The sequence below is a fragment of the Camellia sinensis genome, chromosome 2 (assembly GCF_055761805.1).
Source record: "Camellia sinensis isolate YWXY chromosome 2, ASM5576180v1, whole genome shotgun sequence".
Taxonomy (NCBI): Eukaryota; Viridiplantae; Streptophyta; class Magnoliopsida; order Ericales; family Theaceae; genus Camellia; species Camellia sinensis.
Window position 1 is genome coordinate 146751512 of NC_138962.1, and position 21944 is coordinate 146773455.

General features: G+C 34.0%; 1 protein-coding gene across 1 annotated transcript; it reads left to right on the top strand.

Annotated features, from left to right (window-relative positions):
• Positions 1–18889, top strand: LOC114271525 (putative disease resistance RPP13-like protein 1). Its single transcript, XM_082915768.1, has 2 exons — positions 1–65; positions 15165–18889. The coding sequence occupies exon 2, from the start codon at positions 15172–15174 to the stop codon at positions 18763–18765; it is 3594 nt and encodes a 1197-aa protein (XP_082771894.1). The 5' UTR covers positions 1–65; positions 15165–15171; the 3' UTR covers positions 18766–18889.
• The last annotated feature ends 3055 nt before the right edge of the window (positions 18890–21944 follow it).

Genomic DNA, 21944 nt, shown 5'->3' on the forward strand with positions numbered 1-21944 from the left:
AGGCTTCCCCCCTTCCCTTCTTTACAAGTCCTCTCTCTCTCTGTTTCAAGTTAATTTGCTTCCAGGTACTTCTCGTTTCCTTAATTTATCTCTAGTAATTTTCTCAAACTCTATATTTGAATTATATATTTAAATTATGAATTTAGATAGAGATTTGAAAATAAAAAGAGAAATAAAGAAAATTTTAACTTATATTTCATTCACATTTATCTCATTTTAAATTTTTTTTAAAAAAATTCCTACTTAAATTTATAATCCAAACACAATTTAAATATATACTTTTATAATGTTTGATTCATTTTAGAAAATTAATATACATACATATAAATGCATGAGTTTTCTTGCCCTGGATGCTCAATTTTCTGTACTCCATAATTCGTTGTTGTTGTTGAATGTGGTGTTTCTAATTTTTAGTCGGTTAGATATGTGTGTCCACTCTGCAGACACCAATTTGTAGTAGCACATATATGAAAGAGCAATTTTCCTGAAAACGATCATATATTTTTGTTTTGGAAATAGAAAACGATAAGTTGGTATTGACAATTTGGATAAGAATTTAAAAAGAAAAAATAAAAATATGAAAAAAATGTGAACAATATATAAATTATTATTTTCTATTTTTTAATTTCTTTTTAAATATTTTAATTATTTTGTTAAATTTTTAGATCCATTTAAAATACACTTAAAAAGTATAAAAATTATATAATTTTTTTAAAATTCATTGAATACAAGGAAAAAAAAATTCAATATATTTTGGTATTTTTTTTATATTCAATATATTTTTTACAAATTTTTGTGCTTTTTAAATGTATTTAAATTAAGTGGATCTAAAAAATGGAAAATTTACCCATAAGTCCTAGTTTTTGAAACGTTGAACCATTTAGTCCTAAAAGTTTTCTTATGCTCCATTTAGTCCCATTTTTACATCAACATGATGTGAATGATGTAAATGATCTGATGTTTCATTCTATAATTTCAAAATTTATTGAAATCTGATGAACATTAGATGTTTTTCATCCTATATTTTCAAACATTATTGAAATTTGATGAACATTAGATGTTTGAAATCCAATGTTTGTAACATGACTCTGATGTTATTAACATTGTATCTGATGTTATTAACATTGTAATGGGACCTTTCAGTCTATAAGAAAACTTTTAGGACTAAACAGTGCATAAGTTGTTAATTTGGGATTTATTGGTGCATCCCCCCTAAAAAATTTATAAAAAAATTTAAATGTTAAAAAAATCACTAAAAATAAAAATATATGTATGAATTAAGATTTTCAAAAATATTTTTAAAAATTTTAATCCAAACAGATTTTTTTGACAGTGAAATGTTGATTATATTCCAAACACAGTGTTTGAAAATAAAAGATGTGTAAAAACTTGCACCTCTGTGTCATTCAACAAATGAAACCTTACGCCGGGCGATTTCACGTGGGAGGTGATAGGTTTCATGGCCCATCAAGCTATCAAAATTCTTCATAAAAGATGTATTTATATTATCAATATTTTAGTTAATATAATTTAATCTCATTAAAAAATTAAGGGATCCCATCAAATAGAAATTCAGGCCTATTTAAGATCTACTGTAAATTCACTCTGTTTGGTTAATAGTTTTTAATTTTTTTTTTTTTGTCCTTAGTTTTTAGATAGAGTGACGCTATCTATAAAAATTTATGTTGTCACTGCTGCCTTACACTATTTTTGTATACTTTGCTTTTGTTGTGTTTTCTCCTAAGCAAGAAAGAAATAGAAAAATGGCAAAAATTTGTTAGTTTCTATGCATTCTTAATTAATAGGAAACCAATCTACACGGACAAAATTAAAAAGGACAATTATTATAAATAAATAAAAAAACTTTAGAATTTAAGTCTGATAATAAAATAAATCATAAATTTTTAATTTTCTCAATTTAGACTCTAAACTTTTAATTTCCAATCTAAATTATTTGTCTATTTTTATTAATTAAAATTAATAGAAAAAATAATATTTTAGTCATTAAACTGAATGAAAAATATACATCGACTAAAATGTTATTTTTCCGTCATTTTATGTATATATATATTGAGGTTAATGACTAAAATATTAGTATTTTTCCCGATAATTGAAAACTAAATTATATAAAATAAAAAAGTGAAGATAAAACGATCTTATTTTTTATTTTAAAAAAAAACACAAGACTAGAAAATAAATTACAACATTAGAACATATTACAAGATGGATTCACATGGACATACAAAAATAATATATAAGAAATAGATTAAATCTAAAAGTTTAAAGAACAAAAGATAAGGGTTGTAAATCGAAACCTGTGGTATAAACAATTTCCTTAAAACAGATTGGCAACCTCGTCAATGGGTGCTGGAGGAATACCGACATCTGTTTCTTAGGATACATCGGTCGAAACCAGCTAATGCAAAAACAACTTTTGGATAGTTTTGGCGAACTTGACAATGACAGCACTCTTTCATTAACAAGAACCAAAGAAGGGGCTAACAAAAAAGAGATAGGAAAATTTCTTCGAATTTTTCTTTGATGTAAGAAACATCTCCAACTTCATCTAAAAGATCACCATTCTCCATACAAAAATAAATAAATAAATAAAATAAAAAAATTCTCTAAAAACATCATACTAAGTTGGAAGGGAAAGACCTCTATTTCTACAAGTAGGGAAGTCCTTAGTCATGAAGTCTATCATCACGAGGGCAATCAAAATGCCATTAACCAAGGCCATCAAATCTAGCTATTACAGCTAGAGTTACAAAGGTTAAAAACTCATGGCTACTAATATAGTCATCAACTCCATCATCAAAAGATGAAAGTTACAACAGTTTAAATCTCTCATGCACTTAATATATACAAATAAATATTTATATAATGCTATTTGAATAAATCAATTAGATGGGTCGCAAAACGGATACAGATGTTGGGTTATAATTCGATCCAAGTCCAATCTCAAACACATGCACAAGCAAAGTCCAACACAGCATAGCTCAACTCAAGTTCAAAACTAAGTCCAAGTCCAAATCCAAGACCAAACCCAACACATACCCAAGCTTAGGGTCAGTCCAAACTAAGACTAAAATTTAAATCTAAGCCCAACTTTTATTGATACCCACTTTATGAGACAACTCTCATTTACAATCCAATAGTTTCGGCTCATTATTTTCGTATTGTAATCTTCTCACTTAAGAGAATACAAACCCATTCGGACCCACCTCAACCGACGGTTGGGTCCCACTTTAATCTCGAATTAAAGTTGCCAAAAATATTATTTTCCAACATAAAATACCATTTTTTCCATCTATTTTATTTAATGAAAATCACTATGGTTTAGATTGAAAAATAAAAATAAAAAATTTAGTGTTTAAATTGATAAAAATAAAAAATAAAAAATATTTTGTTACAAAAGCCAAAGCCTAATTTTTTTTTTTTTTTCGTAATTTAACCAAATTAATTGAATCTCACTTTGGTTCCTTATTTTTGTAAGAATAAAGCTATTTGCAATAATTGGTATACCAATTAGTGAACTAACAGATGATATAACATAATTTTAGAGACTTTGGATCTTTATAGTTTGTATAATGGGTGGGCTATAGTTTTGAAGTAGTAATATCATAGTATATGTTGGTACACTAATTAATATGTCAATTCGTACATATAACACTACTATTTTTTTAATTGTAACAAGTACTCTCTTTATACTTTCGGTCAAGTTTGAACATCATCTTATTTGTAGAGATAGAACAAAGGATGGAGAGTAGTAGGGAAGGGGTGGTTGGTGGTGATGAGTTTTAAAAATATAGCAGAAAAAGAAAATAATGTGAAAAATAGAAAAGTAGAAAAAGAGGGGGGGAGGGGGAAATTATTTTTCTAATATGACCAAAAAATGTAAAGGGTTGATTGTTACAATTAAAAAAAATAAGGGATTAAAGTGAGATTTCATGTAAACTGCAAGGATTCAAAGAGTAATTTAACCTAATTTATGTTAATGAATTTAATATCAAACAGAAGTACCACATTGGAAGTTGAGCGAAAGTATAAAAGATTGGCGTAACAAAAAATATCGTAACTAAGTCACAAACTTTTGTTATATGAATCATAAAATTTTATAATTTTGTTACGTTAATTTGTAGCAAGATTACGTATTTTGTAGTTGATATTACAAAATTTTAAAGTAAAATCATGTTAATTTATAATAAATTGCATATGATACACACCCTTAGAAGAGTACGTCCGTAGGATTTCCCCCTTTAAAACTCACTATTAAGTAGGGGTGGGCGCAGGTCGGTTGCGGCCACGAAATTTTCAATCTGCCATCTGTCCGTTAGATTGAGGGATTGGAGAAAATCAATCCGCATCCGTCTGCCAATTCGATGGATGTGGATTGAGTGGATTGGCGAATAGATGCGAATTGGTTTGGCGGTTTAAAAATTTATAAATTTGCAACATAATTCAACTTGTGCACTTCCTTTAAAAAAAAAAAAAAAAAAAAAAAAAAAAAAAAGTATTACAGTCAATGACTTAGAAAAGTATTACAATCATTGCATGCCTTATCAAAAAAAAAAAGTTTGAAACTGTAGAATATTACAATTATTGCATGCCTCATCCACATATTATAATCACAGCATGCCTCATCCACATAAAATATTGCATAAAGTATTACAATATGTGATTCTTAAAATATAAAAATAATTCAAACCACCAAAACTATGAACGGAGTAGTAGTAGAGATTGTATGCCTCTATATTGTTACATCTATATCCGTTTTTGAAAAAAAAAACCAACCAGCATATATTATCTTATTTATTTATTATTTTTAGAATTAGATTTAAAAACTAAAAAATATCAATAAATAATACATTTATTTTTTTCAATTTAAAAAATATATTCAAGTTGAAAACTCTTTTTTAATTAAAAACACAAACAGAATATCTAAACAAATTGAAAACACTAAATCTTACAAATTATTAGGGGTGCTCGGGGTTTGGCGGTTTGGTTGCGGCCAAATGAACCTCAAATCCGTCATCCGTCCAAAACTAGGCGGATGGGAAAAAATCAATCCGCAACCATCTGCTTGGCATCATGCATCCGTCCAAAATGCGGCAGATCGGTTCGATTCGGTTGGTTTGGACGGATCAGTATATCCACTGCTCAGCCCTACTATTAGGGCTGAGCAAGGAATCCGTGAAATCCGTAATCCGATCCAGTCCAGTCCAATCCAATAGGTTTGGATTAGATTTTTGAATCCATGGTTTGGTTCCGGATTGAAAAATTAAAAATCCGTAGTTCACGGATTGGTTCCGGATTGAATCCCACGGTTCCGGATTGGAACTGATCCGGACCATATACAAATAGTCTATATTTTTATTTTACACCCTCCTGCATAGTATCTTCTCTTATTTCATATAAAACTTAAATCCAAACCTAAACTTGCATAGTATCTTCTTTTATTAATTTTGTTTGCTAGCTTTTAGTGTTAATTTGTAATAGTCTAAATACTTATGGTGGAACTAGTTTCTTTATGGTTGTTTAAATTCTAGAACAGTTTGTCGCTATTATGAAAAGACATGTTGCTATTATGAAACTAATATTGTGCTATATTTATATTTTTATGAAAATAAAGTGTTATATATATTTTTTTGTTGTTTAATTATATAAATCCGTGGTCCTAAACCGATCCAATCCGTATTTAAATGGATTGATTCGGATTGGTTCCACGATTTAAACGGATTGGATTGGTTCGAATTTTTCAGGATCCGTAGATAACGAATTGGTCCTAATTTTACTCTAATCCAATCCAATCCGGACCATGCTCACCCCTACCTACTATTAAGCTTTATAAACACACTAGAATACACTCGAAGGCTTAGAATTTATGTTGTAAAGTCAAGACAAGGACTTAAAGCGAACAAGGATCGACTTTTGGAAGCAAAAATCAAAGGGAAAGGATAGGGAATACCCACGGCAGCAACTACAAAAATGTGTTTTGCACTTCAAAATAATCCCACACCATGTATAAATAGCTCCCTCAGTCATCCTAGTTTAATCCTTAAGTTGAACCTTCAATCATCCACATTCAACTTTAAATCAAACACAACAATCTCAACCACACACAAAAATTTAGATTGTTTAATATCAAATTATATAATTGTAAAAATGATTAGCATTTGCATGGCCAAAACATGTAATGCCAACATATGATTTCAATATTCTCAAAAATGTCTCCCAAGTCACAAATTTGAATTCTCCTAAAAATATCTTCATTTTTGTATAAATTTCTACAATTTTAGGAGTCCCAAAGTGCAATTAATTATTTTAATCTCGAAAATAATTAAGTGATTGTACGACTCCACATCTATATCCATGGGGTTCAAAATATAAAATTTAACAATTCAGGTAAAATATAACAAAAAAAGTTGTTTCTCACAACTAGTGTTAAAAGATTGTCTTCAATTGCTATATGTTTTGTTACTCAACATGAATATAAGAAAATATATTTATTTATATATGTTTTTCATATTATTTTCCACCTTTCATGTCGATAGAAATTAATATTATGGTTCATATCTTCTTTTTAAAGTTTTTGTTAATATGTATATACTCCCTCCGTCCCAAAATATTAGTCCCTTATTCCATTTTTCATTGTCCCAAAATATTAGTCCCTCTTCAAAAATCAAGTACAAAATAATGTAAATTTCTTATTTTGCCCTTCTTTTAAATTAATAAACAATATAAAAAGTACAATTATGACATTGATATTCCCAAAAAATGTACTATCAAAAGGGTAATTTTGGAAAATCAACTTTTTTCAAATGCAATAATTATACTACCAAAAAAGTTGGATTCCCCAAAAGGGACCATTATTTTGGGACGGAGGGAGTATATATATTTACCTCTCTTTTATTAGAATATTATCCTAGGTCTATCCTTGATTGGACTTAACTTGATTCAATATCTTCGTCATGAAACAAAACCATAGCTTCCAAACTCCCAAACTAGATGTCATTTAAATGTATCATTGTTAAAAACCATTATATTATATATAAACACAATATTCACAAGAAAATATATACACATCAACATACAAATAGGATAATAAAATTCAGGTTCTCTCCCTTACATTAATAAAATGGAGATGTCTATTTCATTATTAATGGTTGTGAAAGAGTCATATTAACATTTTTTTTTTCTTAAATTTAAGAATAATTAAATTCAAATTAATGTAACAGTTATAGTTGGATGATTTTAACAGTATGTTACAAGTTTATGCGTTAAAATGAATATCTCAATTCCAAACATGTAGGCCATGTTTGTCTGTATTAATTCGATATTTGGTTAAAACATTGAAGTACAAACAAACAATCCATCCAGATATGATATCCCACATATGATGGACTATTCAATCCTATATAGGGGGTGAGATATAAATTGGAGGATTAAGTCAAAGTCTGAACTAACTTATCAAATGACCATAATAGAGGTATTGATGCAGGATGATTAGGGACAGGCTGTGAGGACTGTAAAACAGACTTTCTGTGGGTTTTTGTAGTTGCTTAAAGCTGGAAATTAATAGGAATTTTAGGATTTCAATTAATGAATGGAATGAACTAGGTTTAAGATTAATAAATCAGATGAAAGAGATCAAAACAGGGGCTGTTCTGGGTGCTGTGAACAGTACCCGTGAACAATAGAAGTGTTGAAATTTAAAGAAGAAATAAAAGAAAAGAAGAAGATAGGTCTAGGCATCACACTTAGGTTTTGATTGCATCACACAATCCATAAAGAAACTTCAAAGCTCTTTAACTTTTTATAAAATATCAACTCTATTAAATTAGAAGCATTACATGGCTTTATATAGACTTTAGAGACTTCCAAAACCAACTAGAATTAAAAAAGGAAACTACTATAATATCTTAGACTTCCAAAACTAATTTAAGACCAAATAAAAAATATAAATAAAACTCAATTAAATAATTTGACCCACAAGATGACTCATGGGGGACCCACATAACCCATGTTAGTAAATATAAAATTATCAAAATACCCTTAACCTTAAAAATTCTAGAAAACATAAAAATAATAATAAAATAAGAATCTCAAAGAAGGCTAAATTCAGAGAAGTGATGATACTTGGAAATTGCCATGATTTCATAGAGAAACTGATAGAAATCTTCTATGATTATGTTTCTAGTATTATTAGAGTCTTATTTTATTATTATTTTTATGTTTTCTAGTATTTTTAAGGTTAGGGGTATTTTGGTAATTTTATGATACTTGGACATTGCCATGGTTGCGACAGCAGAATAGGAGGAAGATACCTAGATCTAGAGAGAGAGAGAGGGTGTAACGCCCCAAATTTCTAGCCCAAATGATAATACAACAATCATGGCTCTTTCAAGGAAAATCGAAAATAAATCTCCAAACTTACATTACATGATACAATAGTTCTTCATGCAACAATACATTAATGCAACAAGAAGTAAATAAACAAATAAATACTCCCAAGGGTTTACAAGTTTCCAAGACTTGAGACTGGTTACACAAAACGATTATTCAAACCCACACACATACAGCTCTTGGCTTAAACACAGAGTCACAGCAAAATGAAAGTCTCGTACTCTCAACACACATTTCCTCGCCTTTAGTTAGGCGGCATCACCACAGCTTTTCCTACACAAAAATCCCGTAGGATGAGCATAAAGCCCAGTAGGAAATCCTTAGAAAAGTATATATATATATATTTTATACAAGTCTCAAGAGATGAAATGCACATGCCATGTTATGTCCTTTTGAAAGAAAATCACATCCTCGTCTTTGAAAACCATCATGCTCAATGATGTCATGCAATTTCAATTCTTCAAAACTTAACAATTCATTTCAAGAGCGGTAAATACGACTTTGGTAATCCCTAGGTCGGTGTCTGCGAGTAGACTATACAAATACTACCAACTTGTCATTTTTACCGGTATCTCGACACCTATCTGCGCGGGTTTTTGGTCTTTCACCCCGGACTCTCAGGCCACCTTATTCAATATCATCTACACCACCTATCAAGACTTATCAACGTATTTAGCCCAAAACCATTCTATGAAAACTTGTTTCTCAACATTCTTTTTTCAATACAAGTTTTCAAATCAAATTTCAAAGTTTAATGTAATCAAATGAATTGATATGCCAATAACATAAAATGAATATGAATAGTTTTATTCCAATTCATCATCTAAGGAATAACACAATTTCTTCTTCCCAAGTATCCTCAACAATTAGTCATTTCAAGACTATTTCAACGTTTTGAACAATAATTTCCAAAATGAACAACAATTGTCACATTCCCTGAAATTCAACATTTATATAAATATAAATAAGAAATTTTCCAAACATCCATTTATTTTGACACACAAAATAAATATAACAATATCATTCATGGATTTTTAATCTCTTTCAAAAAAAATCTTCAAATTCTAGGTTTTCTCACCAAAACTATACAACTCAAATCTTTTGAAAAAAAACTTTCCAAAATCATCTTTTCTTCAATCAATGAAGATCAAAACCCATAAGATCATTTTAAAAGAACTAGAGACAAACCCACTTTCAAAATTGCTCAACTTCTTGAATCAACAATCAAATTTCAAAGCTATCGAAATATAGTTTCAAAAATCATATAGATCTTGCAAAAATATATATAACTCTAAGAAAATCCCTACCTCAAGTTTTGAAGAAGAAATGAGATGAAATCCCTAAAATCAATGGTGTCAAAACTTGATCTTCACCGCACACAACGAAGCCCTCGAGAAGTTAACCGACTTTGATGAAAAACCTATGGCAACACTCTAATGGATCTTGAGAAATCAAGGTTTTGATCTAATTTGGTGTAGGGAAATGCAGAGAGAAGGGAGAGGAAATGGTTTTTTTTTTTTTTTTTTTGAGAGAGAGAGACCTAACAAGAGTGAGATACACTCAACCTAAAGAGAAGAAAACACTAAAATTTCGGACTCACCTACCACCGCACGTGCGGCGCTTCTCCCGCACTTGCACTCTCGCACCTGCATTTATTGCAGTAGCCAAACAAGCCCTCCCCTGTTTTCCGCATATGCTGCTCAAGCAACTTCGAATGCATTTTGCATTTTTTCTTCAGCGAACTGGCAGCTCGACCCCCGTAAGTTGACCGGGTCAAAATCGGGATCGCTACAGAGGGGGTTTGGTTTGGAAACAATTGGGTCATATTTTAGAGAGAGAGATGGGGGGAGAGAGAGAGGGGAGAATGGTTTAGAGAGACGTGTGATAATATATATATATATATATATACACGAGGGTAATTTGGTCATTTGGTAGAACCTTGTCCTTATGGGCATAATGTTTTAGTGCCTGGACCTTTGAACAAGAAAATTTTAATTTTAGACTTTTGACCCGAGTGCCTTAGTTTCTATGGGTTCTTAATTAAAAGGAAACCAATCTACATGGACAAAATTAAAAGGAACAATTATTTAAAAAAAAAAAAAAACACTTTAGAATTTAAGTCTTGTAACAAAATGAATCATAAATTTTTAATTTTCTCAATTTAGACTCTAAATTTTAATTTGTATTCAATCTAAACATTTTTTCTATTTTTATTAAGTAAGATTAATAGAAAAAAAAATATTTTAGCCTTTAAAATGAATGAAAAATATTATTTTAGACATTTTTTGTATACATATATTGAGGTTAATGACTAAAATGCTACTTTCCTGTCATTTTATGTATATACATTGAGGTTAATGACTAATACCATTTTTTTTGGGTCTGTTTCACTTAATGAAAAATAAGTATTGCTTAGATTGAAGAATAAATAAATTAGGGTTTAAATTGAGAAAATTAAAAATTCAGAGTTATTTTGTTACAAAAACCAACGGGTAAATTACACTGACACCCCCTGAGATTTGATCTAATTACATCCCACCCCCTGACGTTCTGGAAATTACATTTGTACTTCTGTGGTTAATAGTCTCATTTCACAAACCTCTCCTTATATATAAAAGGCAACAACTCCTAGTAGAAAAACAGAGAAAATTACAATGCAAAATAAATAAATAAATAAATAAAGCAAAAGGAAAGACAAAAAAAAAAAAAAAAACTAGAGAAAGTAAAGCAAAGCAAAAAAAAAGAAGAGAATGCATGAGTTTAATGTTTACATTCCGTCTAAATAATTACAATGGCAGGGGGGTTAGTGTAATTTGCCAAACTTCAGAGAGTGATATGTATTAAACCCAAACTTCAGAGGGTGTAAGTGTAATTTACCCAAAACTAAAACCTAAACTTAAGGGATTTTTTTTTCGTAATTCCACCAAATTAAAAATTATATTGAATCTCACTTTGGTTCCTTATTTTTTTTAAGAATAAAGCTACACACACCAATTAGTGAACTAACGGATGATGTGGCATAATTTTAGAGAATTTAGGTTTTTATAGTTTGTATAATGAGTGGGGGCTTATAGTTTTGAAGTGACAATATCATAACATATGTAACAAGTATCCTCTTTATACTTTCGGTCAAGTTTCAATGTGATCTTATTTGAAAAGATAGAACAAAGGATGAAGAGTAGTAGGGAAGGGGTGGTTGGTGGTTGGTGGTGATGAGTTTTAAAAATATAGTAGAAAAAGAAAATAATGTGAAAAATAGAGACGTGGAAAAAAGGGGGGAAAATTAAATTTTTGTAACATGACCAAAAATATTACAATTAAAAAAAAAAGGGATTAAAGTAAAATTTCATATAAACTGCAAGGATGCAAAGGGTAATTCAACCTATTTTCTGTTAATGAATTTAATACTAAACAGAAGTACCACATTGGAACTTGAGCAAAGGTATAAAAGGTTGGTGTAACAAAAAATATTATAACTATATGAATCACAAAATTTTAGATATTTTATTACGTTAATTTATGGTGAGGTTACGTATTTTATAGTTGATATTATGAAATTTTATGATAAAATTACATCAATTTATAATAAAATTCATATGATACACACCCTTATAGGAGTACGTCTATAGGATTTTCCCCCTTTAAAACTGACTATTAAGCTTAATAAACACACACACTAGAATACACTCGAAGTCTTACAATTTATGTCGTAAAGTCAAGACAAGGATTTAAAGCTCACAAGGATGGACTTTTGGAAGCAAAAATCAAAGGGAAGGGATAGGGAATACCCACGGCAGCAACTGCTAAAATATATGTTTTGCACTTCAAAATAATCCCACACCATGTATAAATAGGTTCCTCAGTCATCCTAGTTTAATCCTTAAGTTGAACCTTCAATCAATGATCCACATCCAACTTTAAATAATACAGAACAATCTCAACCTCACACAAAAATTCAGATTGTTTAATATCGAATTATATAGTTGTAAAAATGATTTGCACAATGCTCAGAGTAACTAACGTGGTTTGCATGGCCAAAACATCCAATGCCCAGACATGATTTTAATACTCTCAAAAGTGTTTCCCAAGTCACAAATTTGAATTCTCCTAAAAATATCTTCATTTTTGTATAAAATTCTACAGTTTTAGAAGTCCAAGTGTGCAATTAATTATTCTAATCTCCAAAATAATAACAAAATAATCAAGTGATTTGCACAACTCCTCCTTTATATCCATGGGTTCAAAATATAAAATTTAACAATTTGGACAAATTATAACAAGAATATTTGTTTATCACAAATAATGTCAGTAGATTGTCTCTTAATGGCTATATGTTTTGTAACTCAACTTGAATATAAGAAAATATATTTACTTATATATGTTTTTCATATTATTTTTTCACTTTTCATGTCAATAGAAATTAATATTATAGTTCATGCCTTCTTTTTAAAAAATTTGTTAATATATATATATATATATATATATGCATATTTGCCTCCCTTATATTAGAATATTATCCTAGGTTTATCCTTGATTAGACTTGACTTGATTCAATATCTTCATCCCCAAACAGAACCCCAACTTCCAAACTCCCAAACTATATCTCCTTTAAATATATCATAGTCAAAAACCATTATATTATATACAAACATAATATTCACAAGAAGATATATACACCTCAATGTACAAATAGGATAATAAAATTCAGATTCTCTCCCTTCTATTTCATTATTAATGGTTGTGAAAGAGTCATATTAATATATTTTTTTTCTTAAATTTAAGAATAGTTAAATTCAAATTAATGTAACAGTTATAGTTGGATGACTTTGAATTTTAACAGTATTTTACAAGTTTATGCATTAAAATGAAGATCTCAATTCCAAACATGTAATGTATAGGATCTAAATCCATATGTACATTGTACACAGACATATGTATTCACACATATCATGTATAAATTCGTTCATTCACTGTTACAGTGAAAAATAAATAAGAAGAGAGAGGTATGGCTCTGCATTTTAGGGCAGAGGTCAAGGAGAATGTAGGAATAATTAAGATATTTTCAAACAAAATAAATGTTAGACATAAGTAAAGTTGGTTAATTGACTTATTGGTCAGCTTACATAGAGTAATTTATATAATATCAGTAAAAAAATTTAGAAGTGTAACTTACCCTTCAAGAAATCATATAATAATCTCCGCAATTTTTACCAAACAAGTTTTTGACAAAAAAAGAGTTTCATTATTTTGAAATTAGCTTTGGATTCTATGACCAGCATAGTGGTTTCATTGAACTTTCTGCTCTTATAAGCAACAGTCTTAACTTATTATACTAGGCACATCACCTAAAAATTCATTTCACTTCTTGATAAAATTAGGATGATTATCAAGCCTCAACACTGCCTTTAATTTTTGATAATTACAAATTGTCATTTCCAATTTTCACCCAATGGCATTAAAAATGTTAGATGGCATGGGAGTATTGTCATTTTAGTTTCTCCATTGGATTTTTTTTTTTAGATAATTGGTGTTCAAGTCAACTTACGCGTATCTCAACTAATCCCACGGTTATGAAATTAACAACTGGATGAACTTCCAGTGACCTCTTGGAGTAATTCAAACACAATGGTATTTTAAAGGACAATTTACCTATTTTATTGAACTATTAATCTATCAAATACAGACTTAATTGCTTATAGTTAGTGAACATCTTGCAATTGACTAGCCATGCATTATCTTCTAATAATTATTTTTGTTGGATTATAACATAGTGACCTCATTAACTGCACATTACTTTTGTTTGGGAATGAAGTTTCAATGGCATCGTATTTATGCTATTTGCATTGTGTTAGTATCTTTAATGGGTTCTTTAAAAGACGTTCTTTGCTATTATAGTCAAGTCTTATTCTATTTTACTTCCTCCAACAAGTTAGTTATTACACTAGCCATTTTAACAAAAATTTTCCTAGCTAGTTACATTTGGAGGGTCTTGGGGGCTCTTTAAATAGTTTGAGTAAATTGGTAAAATAAGAGTAGCGTTAGAGCATAGAGATAAAAAATTATTTAGGTAAAATAAAGAGCATTCCTTTATTGTACTTTAATTAGTGAAAAATAAGAGTAGCATTTTCACTTCATTATGTATTTTTCAAAGAGACATTCTTTCCTCTTATTTTAAAAAATAAAATTTTATTAAAATGATTTGTATTTTTAAGAATATCATTATCACATCATCTTTATTAATATATGTATATATATTAAGCAGTCTCAGAGTACCATGTGATATTATCTATGTGGTGCTCCGGACAAACGTGAAAGCACAAATATACTTTGTGGGTCATTCTTTATTTATCAAGTACCTAGTAAAAGTGCTTCAGTGTGGTCTCACCCATAATGGTTGAGAGCGCAACGTGAACAGTACCATAAGGAACTACTTAATAATTACCCATTCTTATATGGTATTCTATATGAAACTTTTGTTTGTGGATCATATAGGACATTTTTTTTTCCCAATAATTTTTCTTTCGGGCATGTGGAATAGTTGGTAAAAAAACTTGAGCCATTGGTTTTGATAAGATATAATATACGCCTGTATGTAAACACATAATAGTAGCTGCAATAATGACTCTCTATTTTGTTATCCTCAATTGTGAACTCATTCTAAAACCAATCAAACTTTCACTCTCATGCTTTTCTTGGTTTGTTTGTGTTTTTCTCTTAATTTGATATAATATTGTTTCTTGCTTCCTTATTTTCACCAGGGAAACAATGCCTATAGGCGAAATCTTTCTCGCTGCTTTCATTCAGGTGTTGTTTGAGAAGTTGGCCTCAACTGTCCTACTAAAGTTTCCTCATCAGGAGCAGGTTCATACTCTCTTCAAGAAATGGAGTGGAGAGCTAAAAGAAATTCAGGCATTCTTAGATGATGCAGAGGAGAAACAAATAAAAAATAGCCGTGTGAAAATGTGGCTTGAGGATCTCACAGACTTGGCTTATGATCTAGATGACATACTGGATGAATTTGCCACTGAAGCTTTGCGGCGTAAGTTAATAGTAGAGTCTCAAGCAGCTAGCACCAGCAAGAGCAAGCTACTGGCCATGATACCTACATGTTGTACAGGATTCAATCCAACGCCTCTTTTTTCTGATTTTATGAGTTCTACTTCAAAGATAGATGAAATCACTACCCAATTGCAAAGTATTTTTGAAAGAGGAAGTCGACTTGGTTTACAAAAGAATGTTGTAGGAGAATTTGCTGAAGCTTGGCACAGACCACCCGCCACATCATCATTGATACATGAACGTTGCATATATGGCAGGGATAAGGAGAAAAAGGACATAATTGATTTTCTTCTAAGGGATGAGTCAAATGATAGCAAAGTCGGCGTACTTCCTATAGTGGGCATGGGTGGGCTTGGCAAGACCACCCTTGCACAGATGGTATACAACGATGAAGTGGTGAACAAGCATTTTGATTTGAAAGCATGGGTATGTGTTTCTGATGAGTTTGATACTATGAGAATATCAAAAGTAATTCTTGAATCTATTACTTCCAAGGCTTGTGAATTTAAAGAATTGAATCAAGTTCAAGTTCAGTTAAAGCAGAATTTGATTGGAAAGAAGATTTTAATCGTTTTAGATGATGTATGGGACAAGAAATACAATGATTGGAACATTTTGAAGGCCCCCTTTAACGATGGAGTCTCAGGAAGTAAGATAATTGTAACAACTCGTGACAGAGATGTTGCATCGATTATGGGAACCGTTCAAAACCATTTGCTACAGCATCTATCAGATGATGATTGTTGGTCAGTGTTTGAACAACATGCTTTTGGGAATAGAAGCTTGGATGCAAATCCAAATTTGGTGTTTATTGGTAGGAAAATTGTGGGAAAATGTAAAGGTTTGCCTTTGGCTGCTAGGACACTCGACGGCCTTTTACGGTGCAAAGAAAGAGACGATGAGTGGGAAATTGTATTGAATAGTAAAATATGGGATTTAACAGAACAAGGCAATGAAATTCCACCAGCTTTGAGGTTAAGCTACAATCATCTCCCTTCACATTTGAAGCACTGCTTTGCATATTGCTCTATATTGCCAAAGGACTATGAATTTGAGGAGGAGGAGTTAGTCTTCTTGTGGATGGCAGAAGGGCTTCTTCAGCAACAAAATGGACAGAAGCGAATGGAAGATTTAGGAGTTGAATACTTTCGTGAATTGCAGTCGAGGTCTTTTTTCCAACCATCAAGTGGTGGTGAAAGCTCAAAATTTGTGATGCATGACCTCATCAATGATTTGGCTCAGTCAGTTGCAGGATATACTTGTTTTAGATTGGAGGATAAATTGAAGGATCAGAAGCAATGTAAAATATTGAAGAGAGCTCGACATTCATCTTACATGCAAAACGAATTTGACGCAAACAAAAAGTTTGAAACTTTTTATGATGCCGAGAATGTAAGGACCTTCTTACCATTGTCCTTAAGTAAAAATAGATATTGTTATTTGACAAGCGAGGTTCCCCTTAATCTGTTGCCAAAGATGAAACGCTTAAGGGTGTTGAGTTTGAATAGATATCACATTGGCGAACTTATTCCAAAATCAATTGGAGATTTGAAACATTTGCGATATCTCAACTTTTCCTACACTGAAATCAGAATAGTACCTGAATCATTAGGTACCCTATACAATCTACAAACTTTGATGCTAAGAGGTTGTCCAAAACTAAGGAAATTGCCTGCAGACATGGGAAACCTAATCAACCTACGTCATCTCGATATGATTGATTCAAATTCCTTAGAAGAAATGCCACGAGGAATTGATAAGTTGACAAGTCTCCAAACACTATCCAATTTTATTGTTATGAAAGACAATGGGTTTCGGATAAGAGAGTTGGGGAACTTGATTCATCTTGGAGGGAAACTTTGCATATCGGGAATAGAAAATGTGGTTGATCCTCTGGATTCAAGAGGGGTGTGTTTAAATGACAAGCAAGGTATAGATGTGCTAACAATGGTATGGAGTAGTGAGAGCTTGGATGGTTTACAAAATGAAATGGTTGAAACAGAAGTACTTGACATACTACAACCTCACAAGAAGCTAAAAGAGCTATACATCAGAGGCTACCATGGTATGAGATTTCCAATTTGGACAGGTGATCCTTTGTTCTCCAATATGGTGTGCATGAAGTTACAAAATTGTAAAAATTGCACTTCCTTACCGCCACTTGGACAACTACCCTCTTTGAAAGACCTTCACATCGAAGGAATGAGTGCTGTAAAGCATGTGGGTTGTGAGTTCTATGGGCAGCATTGCGCCAAACCTTTTCCATTACTTGAGACACTATGTTTTGAGAATATGCTAGAATGGGAAGATTGGTGCATTTTTGGAATCAACAAGGACGTTCAAACCTTCACTCGTGTTGGTAAGCTCTCCATCAAAAAATGTCCCAAACTCGTGCGAATGTTGCCGAGTAATCTTCCTCGCCTAAAAACTCTTGAGATTGAAAATTGCCCGCAGTTGCTGGTTGAAGCTTCTAGCCTTGTTCTCCTGTCACTCACCTCCCTGTCCATGAGTGATGTTTGGCTTCCAAGCCTTCCAGTGCTCCTTGAGGCATGTAACGTGCTTGAACCCAGTGCCCTTACTTGCTTAGATATTAGAAATGTTTCAATCCCTGAGTCCCTATGCAATCCAAGCATAGATGATGAAGTGATGTTGGCAAATGCAATGTCTAAGCATCTGAGTTCAATAACTTCCTTGAGCATTGAGAAGATTCAGAAACTTGCATTATTGCCAAAATGGCTTACCCAGGTGCTTAAAGGAGTCAAAGAATTGAAGATTTCCAGTTGTAAAGAACTCACAACACTCTGTCGGAATGAGGCGGGATTACAACACAGTCTCCTTGCCTTGCAAAGATTGATAATTAATGATTGTCCGCAACTTGTTTCATTGTTTGAAGAAGACGAGGATGTAGAAAATGAAGGGCAACATCAACAAGAGGGAGTGCCTTCCATAGTGAGACTTGAGTATCTAAATATATGGAATTGTGAAAAGCTGGAGAAATTGCCACGGGGGCTACATACCTTCACTTCTCTTCAATGGCTATTTATCCGGGGGTGTCCAAGTTTGGTATCTTTTTCAGAGACAGGCTTTCCGCCTAGCCTAAGACTACTTCGGATTCAGGAATGCAAGGCTCTGCGGTCCTTACCTGGGCGGACAACCCACGATTCTAATCTGGAGTCCTTGGAGATAAACGGGTGTGATAATCTGGAGTCCCTTCCGGAAGAATGGGTCCACCACCCCGAAACAAAACTGACAACATTGAGTACCAGAGAATGCGAAAAACTAGAAAGTTGGCCTTGTTGAATTCACCCCATGTGAAGGGGAAATTGTCTTGTGAACACACCTTGGTTGGTCAACAAGGAAGTAGGCTACCAACCATGTCAAAGAAGGAGGCTGCCGAAGTCAAGCATGGAGGCTACCCAATGGCACTCCCACCTACTCCAAGGTGTATAAAATGGAATGGTGATGGTGAGTTGTAGACAGGGCAAATGGCAAAACACATTGCTGAGAGAAAGGCACAAAACAGAGAGAGCTAGTGAGAGCTATTTTCTGTTTGTCAGAGAGTGTGAGTGAGTGTGTTATATAGAGAGACAGTGAGTTGAGAGTGTGTAATCTCCTCCATTTGTTGATATATAACAACATCGCTCCCGTGGACGTAGGCCGGTTTGCCGAACCACGTTAAAACTCTTGTGTTTTTGCTTGTGAGTGTCCCCTGGTGTGTCCACGATCCGCAACAATTGGTATCAGAGCCCGGGTGGAGAAAAATCGAGTTTTTTCCGAAAGTGTCCAGATTTCGAAGTGGTCGAAATCCACTTTTGTGCATACCAGGAGGAAGGCCAGGAGGAGAGGAGTCCAAAACTTCAAACCACAGGCCAATCGGAGGTGTCACGCGCCGCCACGCGCCACCTGAATATCGCGAGTGAAGACCACTCGCACACACGCGCCCCACGCGCCGACGAAGGAAGAAGACGAGTGGGGGCGCGCGTGAAGCTGACGTCAGGCTGACGTCATCCTGCGCCGAGCCGAGCCGAGCCGTCGAGCCGTTGACCGCGCCGCTGACCTGGCCGAGCCGTGCCGGAGCCGCGCCGCCAGCCAAGCCGCGCCGCTGAGCCGCCGTTGACCGCGCTCCTGCGCCGTTGACCGAGCCGTTGACCTGCCAATCCGGAGGAATTATCTGGTGCTTCTCAGGCGCACCAGATTCAGCAAATCTGAACCGTTGAAACTGTTTTGGCTAGATCTAGGCCATTCGGAGTCCGTTTTTGGCGATCCAATAGTGAGTCCCAACTATTTGGAGTATTCCGGACACATCCGTACGGTCAGATTCTTACATCGAAATTTCTTTAAAAAGGGAAGAAATTTACAATGGCAGGAAAAGGCGCAAGTTTCATGATTGAGCCTTTTAATGGTAGTAATGACTTTACCCTGTGGCAGCAAAGGGTGAAAAACATTTTAACACGAGAAGGTCTGGTGAAAGCTCTTCTCAAAAAGTCCAACAAACCGGAAGACATAAAGGATGACAAGTGGGAGGAGTTGAGGGAATTGGCAAACAGTACAATTCAGTTGTATCTCGGGAACAACACACTCCGGGAAGTCATCAGTGAAGTAGATCCGGCGGAGCTATGGGCAAAGTTAGAGTTGAGGTACAAGTCAAAATCTTTGACAAACCGGTTATCTCTAAAGAGGCAGCTATATACACTTAGAATGCCAGAAGGTGCGAACCTCACAGAACATCTGGACGAGTTCAATAGGATCACAATGGAATTGGACACCATTGGAGACAAGACCCAGGAGGAAGATAGGGCTATGATCTTGCTGGTCTCTCTACCTGCATCATATGAGCATCTCAGGACAACTCTATTATATGGGAAGGATGCTCTTGGACTGGATGAGGTGATTGCTACGCTCATTTCTCATGAGTCGATGAAGAAACAGGAAGGTAGCAGTAGCAAACACCCAGAAGGAAATGCCATGGTTGCCTCAGAAAATGAGCAAGGCAGAGGTAGGTCCAATGATAGACGGGGTAGATCCAAATCAAGAGGACGTTCGCAATCAAGGTCAGGCTTCAGGAGAAAGTGTTATTACTGTGATCAGGAGGATCACCTCATAAAAGACTGTGCAAAGCTCAAGGAGGACAAAGCACAAAAGGAACAGGCGAGCTCATCAAATGTCGCTGCTGCAGTAAATGCTAAGGATGAGTATGCATTTACAGTTTCGTCGAGTATGACGAAACCTGACTGGATCTTAGATTCCGGAAGCACATATCATATATGCATGGATAAGAAACTTTTTTCTACCTACCAAGCCAAGGATGGAGGTATTGTTCGAGTGGCTAACAACACTGTGAGTAAGATTGTTGGCATGGGAACAGTACGGCTGAGAATGGAAGATGGAAAAATTTTCACGTTGGATGGAGTCCGACACGTGCCAAGACTGAAGAAGAATCTAATTTCCTTAAGTATGCTAGACATGAAAGGTTATAGCTTCACATCTAGCAAAGGAAATCTCAAAGTCATCCATGGAGATACGGTGATGCTACATGGACGACTGGAGGGGAATCTGTACAGGCTTGTGGAGAAGGTTGTGACAGACGGAGCTACTGTCACTTACCGGGCAAGACGTACAAGACATGCACAGAAGAGACATAGGGCCCAGCAGACATGGCAACCAAAGTGTACAAGAACGCATGGAGGCAGTTCGGAGGTGCACAAGACGGAGCCATTGCGGCCAATTTTAAAGACAGCTCAGAGCAAAGAGACCAAGACAGCAAAGCATGTCCCAGGAAAGAAAGTTTCTTTTGCTCCTGAATTAGAGACATATTGGGATCTCTCCAAGACTGGATAGAAGGGAGAGATGCCATCTCAAAGAGTTGCAAAGTAAAGCTTTGCATGGCACCCCAGTGAGGGGGTGCCGGGCACTCCAGGCAAGGGGGTGCAAGCATCTCAGTGAAGAGATGCAGACTTTGTTGAATTTGGGCGTGACAAGATTAGCAGCAGTGTGTGCAGTGGATCACCTCACATGGGTTGAGGGGGTGATTTGTTGAATTCACCCCATGTGAAGGGGAAATTGTCTTGTGAACACACCTTGGTTGGTCAACAAGGAAGTAGGCTACCAACCATGTCAAAGAAGGAGGCTGCCGAAGTCAAGCATGGAGGCTACCCAATGGCACTCCCACCTACTCCAAGGTGTATAAAATGGAATGGTGATGGTGAGTTGTAGACAGGGCAAATGGCAAAACACATTGCTGAGAGAAAGGCACAAAACAGAGAGAGCTAGTGAGAGCTATTTTCTGTTTGTCAGAGAGTGTGAGTGAGTGTGTTATATAGAGAGACAGTGAGTTGAGAGTGTGTAATCTCCTCCATTTGTTGATATATAACAACATCGCTCCCGTGGACGTAGGCCGGTTTGCCGAACCACGTTAAAACTCTTGTGTTTTTGCTTGTGAGTGTCCCCTGGTGTGTCCACGATCCGCAACAGGCCTCGCT